We start from the raw sequence: 13,928 nt of genomic DNA, 5'->3' as shown, positions 1-13,928 counted from the left end.
GGCGCGGCGGCAGTCGCAGGGGGCGGGTGGAGGTGCCGCGCCGCCCCCGAACGCCGGCGGTACCGCCCCGGGCACGGCCGCGCCCCCGGTATCGCGAGAGCGCGGCGGGCGGGCTGAGGGGAGGGCTTGGCGAGGGCGGGAGGCACCGAGGGCGGAACGGGGAGGGCTTGGTAGGCCGCGTGAAGCGCCTTTCACCACGAAAGCCTGAAATTAGAGTAGGCGTCCTTCAGCTGCACTGAGATTGGGTGTAAGATGTTTGCTGCAGGATAGGTGTCCCTCCGTGGGTTAGTGACAGTGTATTTGCCTGTCGGCATAAATCTGACCTAAGATCACAGAACAGAAAAGCAGTATGACAGAAAAAAAACCCCAACACTTTTTGAATACCCATTGATTTCAGCAATTACCTTGACTTTGCTGAGCTGCTTAAAATCATAAGCAAGAGTGAAAGTTTGAAAGTGTAAAAAAAAAATCGACATGGAGTGCATTGTGTACTAACAGATTCAAGGCAGCCTGTGTATGTACCCCAAGGGCCTTGTGCTAACTGAGCTCATGTTCTATCTTCAAGGCCCTCTAATTTCACAAACCATGTAATTTGTTCTCTTCATTCCTAGCTCAAACAAATTGGCTGCATAAGACTGCCAAATTCAGATTCTGATAAATGTTAGCTTTTTTGAAATCAGTTTTGTTCGTATAAAGACTTTTATTCTGCTTAAAACATTAAAATATTATAGTTGCTAGACCTCATTTTAAAAAGATTGAGTATTGAGACATAACAAATACAGTTTTGGACACAAAAGCATGATTGATATGATATGATATGATATGATACTGTTATTTCCAGCAGTCTTGCATTTTCCACATAGATGTCAGTTTCACTGGAGGTGTTGGAATGACTCCAGAGAAGGGCAATGGAGCTGGTGAAGGGTCTGGAGTGCATGTCCTGTGGGGAGCAGCTGAGCAAACTGGGGTTGTTTATCCTGGAGGAGGCTCAGGGAGACCTTATCACTCTCTACAACCATGTGGGAGGAGGCTGTAGCCAGGTTGAGGTTAGTCTTTTCTCCAAGGCCAGACAAGAGATAGTGGCCTCAAGGTTTGCCATGGGAGCTATAGGTTGGACACTAGGAAAAATTCTTCACAAAAAGGGTGATTAGACACCGGAATGGGCCACCCAGGGAGGTGCGGGAGTCACTGTCCTTTGTGTGTTATATATATATATATTTATATACATATGTATATATAGTGCATACTGTATAATGAAAGGCTGGATATGGCACTTACTGCCATAGTCTAGTTGACATGGTGGTGTTCAGTCACAGGTTGAACTCAGTAATTTCAGAAGTCTTTTCCAAGCTAATTGGTTCTGTGATTCTGTGATTTGAGATAGGTGGGTACCCAAGGTGTGGAGCCAAGGTCTTTTAGCATTGTGTTGCATAGAAACAGGACATTGTCAGAGGTGTTTCATGGGAGTGTGGTGAGGTATAAAATTTTTCCTGCACATTTATGTGTTAATAATCATCAGTCAAGAAATCAGTCCAAGATTTCTGATACTTCTTTGGATTGCTTCTAGTTGTTATGGATAGTAGATTGTTGAAAGTGTCATAAGTACAAACATTGAAAGGTGAAAATAAAGTCAGGTGAAAATTGTAAAAAAGAATACTTAACTGTCTAGAAGCAGTTACAGAGATACAACATGTTTCAGAACAAGTTCTTTAAGATTCCCAGGGGTTGTTTGCATGTCAGAACAACACCCTTTTTGCTGTGTCAGCATTTATTTTTCTTTACCAATGACTAAACTGCCATAACACATTCATGACTGTATTGCTCATGAAAACTGTCACCAGCATATTAACAATAAAATTTTCTCTAATATTCCCAGCCATGAGTTCAGAAAAACAGTGTCATGTGCAGTGTACTGAGTTGCCTCTGTGCAGGTGGTTCTCAGTACAGCGGCTTTATCCAAATTCACATGCACACACTAAAGGGAACTTGAACTGGTACTTTCTCCAGGCAAAACTAACAAGCACAGGGAAACTACATTATCAGTGATAATATATATCCAATGCTTATATAAAGCAAAAATGCTTTTAGTGCTAATTACAGACCGACACAATTAAGACATCCCTATAGAAAGTATCTGTTTGAAAAGCAGTTGAGGTTGATATTAGCTGATCTGCACCAAAATGGTTTAAGTTGATGCAGATCAAAAACTTGGTCATAAAATCATAACTAGGGTTGAAAGGGACTTCTGGACTCCTCCTGTCCACCTTCCTCTTCAAAACAGTTCTAATTAAATTAGGTTGCTCAGGGTCATGTCCATTTGACTCCTGGACAACACCAGATACAGAGATCCACAACCTCTCTTCAGAAACTTGTTCTGATATTCAACCACTGTCATGATATTTAAAAAGATTAAATACTGATTTCATATGACCCTAATTGGGTTTTTCCCAGGATCCAGTTTATCACTGAGTGCCTCTGAGAAAAGTCTCTCTGTCTTTCCCGTATCCTCCAATTATGTAGTTGTAGGCAACAATAAAGTCTCAGCTCTCTGTTCTCCAGGTTGAAGAGACCCAGCTCTCTCAGCCTCTCTGTGTACATCATTTTCTCCAGCTCCCTGACCATTTTTCTTGCTCTATACTAGAATTGCTCCAGTATGTCAGGATCTTTCTAGTACCAAAACCCCCAAAACTGGACACAGCACTGCAGGTGTGGCCTTACAGGTGCCAAATAGAGGGGAAGGATCACTCTGACAACTTGCTGGCTACTCTCTATTACTAACACAGCCCAGGTTGCAGTTGGGTGCCTCTGCTGCAAGGGCACCGTGGTAGCTTGTGTACAGCTTGTCCAGCAGGATGTCTGGATCCTTTTCTGGGGAGCCCCTTCCCAGAGAGCCATCCTTCAGCATTTCATCTTGCATGGAGTTACTCTGTGCCAGACATGGGATTCCACTTACTCTTGTTGGACTCCACTAAATTCTTGTCAGCCTGTTTCTGACTGCTCCCACCAATTTGGCATCATCCACAAACTTGGGGAAAACAGGTTTTCTTTTTCTTGGTGCCTCACTACCTGCACTGTAAAAAATATGCTCCCTCTGACTAATCAAAATCAACCCCCTCTTAGTTTAATGTTTTCGCTCCTTATTCTGACACTAAGGGTCTTGGTAAAAAGTTTCTCTCTGTCTTTCTTATATGCTCACTTTATGTATTCACATATAAAGTGCCCCTAGAGCCTTCTCTTTTCCAGGCTGAAAAAGTTGCACCTGAGTATGAGGAAGAACAGTGCAGGTGACCATCCACTGGAACAGATTGCCCAGAGAGGTTGTGGAGTCTCTCTCAGGATATGGATGTGGAGATATTCAAAAATTGTCTGGATGCAATCCTGTGCCATGTGCTTTCGAATGACTCTGCTTGAGTAGGGAGGTTGACCCAGATGATGCACCAAGGTCTCTTCCAATCTGACCCATTCTGACTCTGTGATTCTGTGAAGAACCCCAAATCTCTCCTCTTGTCTTTATAGGAGAGATGTTCACATCTTCCTTAAGGAAGACAGGGACCCGCTCCACTAGGTCCCTGTCTGTGTCGTCCTGTGTCGTCCTGGGGTCCCCAGCTCTGGGCGCAGTGCTCCAGCTGGCGTCCCAAGAGTGGGGCCCCCCTGGACCTTCTGGCCATGCTGCTTTCCGTGCAGCCCAGAACATCTCTGCGGAGAGCCAGGAAGCAGCCCGGGCGGCTGTCGCCGGGCCCGTTGCCCAGGTGAGGGGACAGCGCTGACGCCGCGGGCCCGCCGCGCTCTGCGGGCGGCCGAGGGCTGTCCCGTCCGGCCTCCCGTCAGCGGCGGCGCTGCCCTGCTTACGGGCCGCGGCCGGGGTCGGGGCTCTCCGCCTTCCAGCGGGAGGGAGCTCCGAGCGGGGCCGAAGCCGTCGGCCCCTGCGGTCAGGACGCAGCCGGCGGGGGAAGGCGGCCCCGGTGGTCCGGCTGCGCCGCGGGGCCGTTCGCAGCCGCAGGATGGAGGGCGCCGGGGCCGGCTGCGCCTCTGGAGGAAGCCAGCGTGATCCTGACGTTGTCTGCGAAAAACACTTGTTTAAAGGCAAACTGCCAGAGCCGTTCTTTCAGCTGGCGTGCAGTCACCACCACTGCGCTTTCCCTGCGAGTCTCAATAGGTTGTGCATCTGGAACACAGCCACTGCTCAGGTAAAGCTAGAACAGCCTTCAAAGGCTGCTACTTTAAACTAATTTATAAATAAATGAGGGCAATGTAGAAATGTCAGGTTTCACTTCAATGATGGAAGGGTACTAGCATTTTTTAATGAACTTTTTTATTGTGATAAGAATAAAATAAGCTGTTGTGGTGGGTTGACCCTGGCTGGCCCCTAAACCATTACCCAATCTCCGGCTGACTCCTTCCCAGCAGGGTAGGGGAGAGCATAGGATGGAGAAAAGTGAGAAGTCATGGGTAGATTCAAAGGTAGTAATGAGTGAAGGGAAGAGAGAGAAAAAAGCTATACCAAGGCACCCCCTACAACCAGACTAATCCCAGTACAGGCTTTGAGCAACAGCCATCTGAGAGTCAATGTCCCAGGCCCTCAACACCTTCTTGCATGCAATACCCCCAGTTCCATTGCTGAGCAAAGCATCATATGGTAGGGAATTGCCAGTTCAGCAAACTGAAATATTTGTTCCAGCTGTGTCCCCTCCCAGCCTCTTATGCATCTTCAGCTTATTATTGGGAAACTGAAACCGAGAAAAAGTGAGAAAAAAGAGAAGTCCTCAATGCTGTGCAAACAGCATTTGGCAACAGCCAAAACATTGCTGTCTTATCATCACTGGTTTTGTCACAAAATCCAAAGCATTGTGCACACAAACTGCTATGAAAAAAGTTAATTCCATCCCAGCCAAACCAGTACAGCTACACTGTAGTTTAGGTGATTTTGAAGCTGTAAATAAAAATTAATTGTTCCATTTGTCATTTTTTATGATTCATAATCTTTGTTTGATGTTATTAATTTAACTCTTCTTTATCTACGTTTGTCAGCCATTATATTTGTCAGGGCATCATTACTCAATTTCTGCATTGTCATTTGGAAATAAAATCAATCCTCTTCTTGTCTGCTCTGCCTCTCATGAAGATGTGATAGTGTGGAATCTTGATGAATGTACGCAAAAAGTGCAAGAAGGTAGAGTATTGTTTATATAATATCTATGTGTTATCTGTATAAGCAAAGAAGTGATGCAAAGGCAGCCATTCACCGCCAATCACTCAGACCAGTGTCCAGCCTTCTTTCTCTGGAACATTGCTTTTGTGTGTGTGCGTGTGTGCGTGTGTGTGTGTGTGTGTGTGAGAGAGAGAGAGAGAGAGAGAGCGACCAATGCAAGTATCGGATTTGGGAGTGCATGAGTGAAAGAGCATTGTGGTGACATAGCACACAGAAAACAGGAATTTTAGTGTCCTGACCACCATCTTAGTTTGGAGCCTCAACCAATGGCATTAGATTCTAGGGAGCAGTGCTAATCTCTCTGCAAGCTTAAATTCATTGGAAAGTAGAATAATTAAAGAAAAAGAAAAAAAAAAAAAGAGCAAGATCCCCAGAGTTATGATTCACTGGATTCCCAGGCAGTCTGTCCCCTTTTGGTGTCAGTATTTAAATTTGCATGGTACTGTCCCACACTATTAAAAGTTTCCTCCTTGTTACCTATGATTGGAGATTTGCTGATGACAATATGAAAGAGTTCTCTTGTACTCTGCTCCGTTTTGAATTTGCAAATCTATGCAATATGAAAACTAATGTTGTAAAGTTTAACAATATCAGTGCTTTTTATAAATAAAGGTCAGTATTAAATTTTAATCCATGTAAGAGTAACATAGACAATCAGTGGGTATCTCAGGAACTGGAAATAAAGTGGGACTATGAATTTGGAGGAAATAAAACTGGAAGATAGGAATAGAAAGTAGCAGAGAGATAAATAGTGTGTGTAGTTTTGATACAAAGGCATTTGGCATCCAGATTGTCTGCTGCATGATTTTTTCATTTTCTCTCCATCTACAGGGTCTTCAGCAGATGCTGTAGAGACTTTGTCTCCACAGACTGTACTCTGCACATTCTTGGCATATTTTCTCATATTATTTCTTATAAACTGTGTCAAAGTAGTTAAGGAATTCTTTGTGTGACCTTGACGTGTTAATAAATTGTAAAAAGGCTCCACACCATCTAATATGAAAGCCTGAAAGCATGCCTGTAGTTGTGCTTGTATTCTATATAATTTGTTCCCTATGAAATCCTAAAATTTAATGACATATCCAAACTATCCTCACATCATTAACGGCAGCATTGTAAAATAAGGATCAGCAGAAACCAATCTCCTTGAACCAGTGAGATGACCAGAATGAAATCATGAAGACAGGATAGAAACATGACCTGTTCTCAGATCTAGTCTTATCTGACTGTAATATTTAGTGGTGTACTTTCTCTTTCAGCCTTTTCCCACAGAAAAATTAAAAGCAGAGAGAGAAAATCCTCTTTACTTTTTGGCTGAGCAACTGGCATGTTCTCCGAGAAGAAGTAATTTTCAAAGCTGTATTTTGCTGGCCTTCAGTTATGATTTCTTACCTCCAAAATGAATGTGGCACTAGTGGGTTCCGTGGGCACATCACCCTACTCCAAAAATCATTTCCTTTGCAATCTTCAATGGAAGCAAGAATGCGTGATTTGATGGGAATTATTGACATCATAAGGAGTGACAGATCATATCTAGGCAACAGGGCCCATAGGGGAATTCTGGTTGTCCATAGTGCTATGCTTGTCTTTCTAATACCCGGGTGTATTTAAACTGTGTGTTTTTCTGTACATATTCCTGACAGAAACTGGGACAACTCTGTGGTTAGTAACTGCTATGCAAAGTTTCTAAGAATCTCACTGCACCAGATTTTTATATTTTACTGAGTCTCATTAACAATACAATTGCTGCAGGGTTTAAACCTCGAGGAACTGTTATAGGAACTCTTTTGGGAATGGTTCTTCATATAAGATTTAGTCCAGATGATCAACAAGTGGCAGTATGTGCTGGAAATCAGATCTACATGTTAAGTGCAAAGGTGAGATAGCATTGTTTGTAGCCATGGTGCTGGTATTTCTTTTACTTATTCACTTTCAACTAAAATCATGATAAAGAAATGTTAGTAAAATTAAGCAAAAATATTCATTTTGTGTCATAAAATAAGTAGGAACTGGCACTTGATAATGCATTATATATCAGATAGAAGACTATGTTTAAAGAGTTGAAATGAAACAGTATCTCAATAACTTAAAAGTAGAAAATATTCTTAGGTCATCTGAAAAATTGTTCCTGTATCATTCCGTCTGAAGAAGCAAAAGTAATGTGCAGTGGCTTTGCCAGCAGGATGGTGTACAGGACTTCAGTTTCAATAAGAAAAATCTTTCTGAATTATACTTTGGAAACAAATCTGGCAATGCTTAGCAAGAGTTACTAATTGTTGAAACACTTCATTTTCAATTTTATGTTGAAGTCCATTCTTTTTTTATTTTTGACTTGATTAATCACAGAATGAAGCTAAACTAGCTGAATTGGATGGACACCTGTCTCCAGTGACTGCTGCTGAGTTTTGCACATGGGAGAAAAATATGCTTATATCAGTGTCAGAAGACAGAACCTTTAAGGCAAGGAATTTGTAGAGATGAACTTAAAAAAGAATAATTGAGTGAATATGTGAAGTGTTCTTATTTTCCCCTTTAAATATGCTTTGAAGATTAAGTAAAAAATATCTTCAACATTATGGAGATAAAGACATTGTTCTTCAAATTGCTTGGGAAATTATAACAAAAATTAATTACTTTTTTTAAAAAGAACAATGCAGGTTTTGTATATTCAGAGCTTTCCACATTGAAGTATTAATTTTAGTGATTACTATCATCTGGCAAATAGAAATAAAATATTTTGATCAGCTTGGCTGTAACTGAAGTGTTTCAGGTATGCTGAGCTGAAGGAAAACAATTCCCTTTAAGTCTGGTGATATAAATTTGAATTTTTCTTTTTGGGATTATTGAACTGGGTTACTGTATGCAGTGCACCCCATTCCTGTTTTCTCTTCTTTTTTGTGTATGTCTTTTCATAAATTTAGCTAAAATCACTGAGAGATCAAGTTAAGAAAAATTAATACTTTATGTATCCATATCATGTGAGTTTGCCTTTTTCACCAGGGATGATTATCAGTTGAACAAAACTCTTCATAAATGGAAACAGGTGCTGAAAAAGAAATTATTTCCTAAGAAAATCACTTTCAATGCCTGCATTTTTCTGTTTTCACCATATGATGGCTGTGAAAATTGTGTTTTCCATAGATACCTAAGTAGATACCTATCTTTATTTACATATATATATATTTTTTTTTTTCTATTGCAAGGTGTGGGACTATTCTACCAGTCAGTTAATATATCAGTCAGGAATAATAACAGGTAATTTTTCTATTTTTAAATGTATTTTTGCATAGCAAAAATCTCCTATCTCTAAATAATAATCTATGATTATTCTAGTAGTTTTGGGTTGATTTAGTGAAAATAATTCTTATAGACATGGTAACAGTAAACATACTATCCTTTAAAGCCAACAGTAAATAATTTTTCCTCTAAAGTCTGCTTCCCAGTGGATAGTTTTAGTGTACTTTCATAAACAAGTCTGCAAACCATGCCACAGCAGCTTGGGTGACAGGGTGCAGGAAACCACTGCCATGGCAGCTTAGGTGACGGGCAGTCCAGAGACCTGCAAACAGAAAGCCCTCAGCAGCACAAAGGCTGAGGCACACAGAGCTCTGCACAACCATGAGAACTGCAGTAAGGGCTTTTTTTGCCTGACTTTACAAATAAGAAGATTAGATTTTAAATCACATATTTTAAGTAAATATCTGACTGTGTCTACTCTAGAAATGCTTTTATCTTTTTTTGAGCAGCATTTCCTTTGCTAAGTCTGCTAATTGATGAAGAAAACAAACAGATTATCACTGGATGTGCTGAGGGACAGGTAAGAATTGTTCATTAAACTCAGTCTCTGTGTCAAGACTATTATTGGTGCTTCTGTCTATAAAAAAGGTTCACAAGCTGCCTAAGTTTTTTGAATTGTTAAATGAGTCATTTTAGTAACCATAATTCAGTGCTTTTAGTGTAAACCATAAATTGTAAATAAGACCTCTATTACAGCACAGAAACTTTTTTCTGAAAACCAGGAAAACTTTTAAGAGCACAATCAGTGATTATTTAAGAAGAGCACACTGAAAGGCTATAAATATATCTGTTTTAAAGGAAAAAAGGTGAAAAATAGGATTCACCTATTTCAGCCAAAAAAAGAAATGCATGACAATTAAATGGAAGAGGCTATGATTTCAGCATGTGAGAATTCTAATAAAAATGTGGTAAATGTGAATATCCATTTCACCACTTCTTTAATGGTACGAATATATTTACATGATAATTTCCAGATGTTTTTCTTCAGTGTTACTGTTTAGAAATTCTGAAGAAAATTAAAGCTTTAACTGTAGTGGTGTCTAAACTGAGAAAGGTATAAATGAAATTCATGCACATGACCCAGTGAGCAATTACATGCATGTTACTTGTGATTTTTAATTGTGAGAAATAGTCTATAAGGAGCTTTTAAAAAACATATAAACATGTGGGAATTAGATGTACAGCTCAAACTGATCATTGCTGCTTTGATTATCTTTAACAGTCTTAGGGATACATGTAATTGGAGTTCTTGTGCAAAACGAGATGCTATATAGAAAAGCTCACTAATTACATCTACAGTTTTAAATATTGGATCTTTAGTTTGTATTCATGTAAGCTTTGTCTTTAGTGTCAAAAGGTTATTGCAATAGCATTTTCTTTTTCTTGCAGCTGTGGATCTTCAGTTTAATCAGTGATCATAATTACCGTTGCGTAGCGCATATCGACTTAAAGAAAGAGCAAGAGAAATTCTGTAATAAAGTGTGGAAATCTGGCAAAAAGATAGGTAGCACAATGCTCCTAGAATGCTGTTTATAGTATAGTCTAGTTGTTACTGGCTACTGAATGTGTGCTTTTTTACCGTGCAAATTTATTGTAAGTGATAAATTTATAAGTCTTAGACTGTGGCATGGAATTCTTACTGGAGCTGATATGTGGTTGGGCATTGGTGTGTCTGGAAAGAATTATGCATGTATGTATGTATGTATGTATGTATGTATGTAATAAATTCTTGGCCAGTGCATTTGTTCATTAAACATTGCATTATGTGCACTATTAAGTATTTGTTTTAATTGGATTCATTGTCCATGGCCTCAGTGAGAACAGAACCAGTTATCTAAAAATTAATCCCTTGTCAAAACGGAGTACTATTTCTCAGTTACCTTTGAAGTTCCTATGATTCTCTCTTTTTTTTTTTCTTATATTTTTTTAGTCTATACCAGTGCCTTCATAGTATTATATTTCTCTGTCTGTGATATTTCTAGTGGTATAACACAGAGTACATATAAGTCATTATAGGCTGCCCTGGTAACCCCAGCAGGGTGATTCCCTGGTATCAGACTGGTTTGATTGTTCCCTTGTTGTGACTCAGGATGGCCATGAGTAGGAGACAGTCTTGGTACAATGGGAGGTCTCCTGCTCACTAGTGAGGTGCAGACCCCTCTCCCCTCAGCACTGCTGTGGCTTTCCTACGGAAAGGGAAATCTGGTTTTCCTTGCTTGCTCTTTTTCTGGATCAATGTCTGTTGTATTCTTACCTGCCTAGTGGTCCAGCTTCCATAATTCTGAAGTCCTAACCTAAGGAGAAAGACTGCTACATTTCTTGTTATTATTTAAAATCTATGGATCTGACTTTCACATTTGAAAGAGAGTGATGTAACGTCTGTGCCTAATGCTGAATCTGATGCTAGTAGTTCGTGAATGTGAATTACACATGCAGAATGGATTGGAGACTCCTTGGGAACAGGGAACTGAGGTGGATTTTCATCTTGCTTTTGGATTATGTTGTAACTTAATCTCAAGACAACCAATCTCAGTGGAAAGGTACTCAGCATATTTAAGCATTGTGGGAATATGACTTCCAGTGTCACTTCTTGAGATGAAAGCATCTAAAATCTGCAAACTCATTTTCAGTTCATAAGTAGGATCTTTGGATTTTGTCTCTAGGTATGTGAAGGTATTATTTCCTCACATAATAATGCGGAAAACTGGGACTTAGGAAATATCCATCTTTTGAAATACAAGTGTCTTGAGTGTGGTCTCAGTTTTTAATGACTACTACAAATTTTCTCTTGAATCCTGTCTGTTTCCCTTATTTCATAGTATTTTGATAGCTGGTATTGTTGACTTTCTTAGGTGAAGGGCAAAATAATTCCAAGTTTTGCAGAACAGACAGCATGAGACCAGAAGAATCAGTGGAAACATCATTGCCTGTCCTCTTAATTGAGCATTGTGACTTTTTTGTGTGTTTCCATAATGAAGAAAACATGTAAGTCCTTTAAAATATCACCTAGTATTTGAGTCAAATTTGTTTATTGGAGTTTCTATTGGTTCTTGAATTATTTTCACTACAAATTTGTATTTTTTTGAAAAATGCAATAGGAAAGTCAAATAATGTTTTTAGTAATCTGCAAGTTTTAGTGGCCTACTTTTAGAAAGATAATGTACATAAGCTGATACAAAGTTAAAACTGGGTTTTATTCTGAAAAATAATTCTATAAAAATGTAATCAAGAATATCCATTGTAACATCTATTCATACAAGCTTATCAGGGAAGATGAGTTGAAAAGTAATTAATAAATCACATTTATTTTGAGTTTGCTTTCCTAAAGAAATATCTGATGCAGCCAATGTGTGACTGTGTCAGTTTGTCTTCCAAGTTTAAATACTTTTTCAACTACATAATCTGCTCCAGTCAAACTTCTGTCAGAGGGACAGATGTTTCAGAATATGATGCTTTTACTCATTCCCATGGAATTGGTTAGCAAGGTAGAATTAGTCCTTACATTGCATTTCTTTCCTGAAGAGAAGCTTAACCATACTATCAGGCACCTGGAGATCTGTTCAGGACACTCCCACAAGAACTGTCTCAAATAACAACCTGTTTGTGTTGTAATTTATGATTGTCACTTGTATAAATTTCTCAGTCACACCATGTTTTAGAAAACTCCTGTCCTAATCTTCACTCTCTAGTGGGTTATTCAGATGAAATTGATTAATCTCTGGTTCGATATACAAATAACTTTTGATAAAAAAAGAAGAAAAATAACCAGCAGTCCTGGACAATTTGGGTTGTCTTTACATTAATTTAAGTAATTATTCATGGTTTTTTTCATGATGCCTGCATATTTAGAAGTACCACCATTTAGAGGAAGGAAGTGGTGACTTTTAAGATGCACATCTCAGCCATATTTTAATGCAGTGACAGCACTTGAAGGTCAGATAATGAATTATTACAGTCTGTCTTATTGCTTGTATAATATCACTCTCAAAGCATCAAAGCTTTGCCTTCATCACACCTGTAAGTTTGATTTGAATAGCAGCATATCTTTAAAAATAACAAGTTTTCTGGCAATAAAGAATCCACCATGTCCATAGTGAAGTTGTTTCAGGAACTGACTCATTCAATTTTACGTCTAGTCTGAATTACTCCCTTTTCACATACAGGCTTTTACTATGTTTTTTGCTCTGATAGTCCAGCACCAGCCACTATCATGTTCCCTTCTTGGATAGCAAATTACAGCTCACAAACAAGTTACTTCTGGATAAAATGGTTTGTACCTTGTAGAAGGCATATTTTGTATAACATTTTTAACATTGGCTTTTGGAAATTTCTGAAACTCAATCTTATTTATTTTTCGATCCCCTTTTGGGACATGATTGCCTGAAATGGATCTACAATGATATATTATTTGAAATAATTTTCTGAATTGAGATAAAATCACTTTCCTATTCCCACCTGTTACTGCTTCACAGTGTATATCTAAGGTCTTTTTGTTGTTTCAGGTATCACATCACAGTTGAAGGTTTTGTTCTGCTTATAAACAACCATGGCCAACACAAATTTTTAGTGTTAATTAAGTTCCATTATATTTTGGGTTGAGAGTTTTGTGTTTATAAAATTTTTTTCTATTTATTTTTTAAAGACAGTGTGTTGGTTTTATCAGGTGTTTCAGATTTGTCTGAACATTTGAGCAATCCCTGATATACTGCTTTTCCTGCCTGCAGTGAAAAGCAGCAATGAGACATTTTTGGAACACTGATGTCCAAAATTAGGCATCTCACACTTTCCTAAGCTTTTTGACATTGAGCAATCCCATCACAATGGATTTTATTATTGTAAAGTCAGAGTGAGTTAAGCTTCCTGTATATATCACTTTATGGTGTTCATAATAACATGTTAGTGACACTTTATACATAATTCAAAGAATTTGCAAATTAAATCGTCTGTTACTGCTGTAATGAAAATAGTGCAAATCACAAGTAAAATTAATAATATCAATTCAAAGAATTTGCAAATTAAATCGTCTGTTACTGCTGTAATGAAAATAGTGCAAATCACAAGTAAAATTAATAATATCATGTAAAATTATCACAAACCAGAAATGAAACTGTCTATTCCAGTCTGCTTCTTAACAGATTTCACTGTATACATTTGGGGTTTTTTTCCTTTTTTTTTTTTTTTTTAATAAATTTACAGCTTCATATTTTTCCATATCCTTACTTCAACTCTGGTGGTCTGATTTTAAATCAAACTTGTAAGTCTACTGACTACTATTTGGAAAATTTATTAAAATATTGATGCCAATTTTTATTTATTGTGGCATCAAAAAATGTTTATTTTTTTGAGAATGACAACTGTTATTTTGTTACAATTGTCTTATGCTTGATAATATATTTCTTCTGTGAGGCTGGTAACTGAAATT

General features: G+C 38.6%; 1 protein-coding gene across 1 annotated transcript in view; it reads left to right on the top strand.

Annotated features, from left to right (window-relative positions):
• The first annotated feature begins 3,824 nt into the window (after positions 1 to 3,824).
• WDR27 (WD repeat domain 27) overlaps positions 3,825 to 13,928 on the top strand; it is an 89,339-nt gene continuing 79,235 nt past the window's right edge. Inside the window, exons 1-8 of the mRNA XM_039707730.1 lie at positions 3,825 to 4,187; positions 5,029 to 5,170; positions 6,962 to 7,086; positions 7,556 to 7,669; positions 8,413 to 8,464; positions 8,956 to 9,026; positions 9,896 to 10,010; positions 11,359 to 11,491. Coding sequence (XP_039563664.1) covers positions 4,002 to 4,187; positions 5,029 to 5,170; positions 6,962 to 7,086; positions 7,556 to 7,669; positions 8,413 to 8,464; positions 8,956 to 9,026; positions 9,896 to 10,010; positions 11,359 to 11,491 — 938 coding nt within the window. The 5' untranslated portion in view covers positions 3,825 to 4,001. The remainder of the gene's footprint in view (positions 4,188 to 5,028; positions 5,171 to 6,961; positions 7,087 to 7,555; positions 7,670 to 8,412; positions 8,465 to 8,955; positions 9,027 to 9,895; positions 10,011 to 11,358; positions 11,492 to 13,928) is intronic.

Source organism: Passer montanus, unplaced genomic scaffold (assembly GCF_014805655.1).
Source record: "Passer montanus isolate IOZ18808 unplaced genomic scaffold, ASM1480565v1 scaffold2, whole genome shotgun sequence".
Classification (NCBI taxonomy): domain Eukaryota; kingdom Metazoa; phylum Chordata; class Aves; order Passeriformes; family Passeridae; genus Passer; species Passer montanus.
Note: the sequence above shows the minus strand (reverse complement) of the source record. Positions and strands in the feature narration are given on the sequence as shown.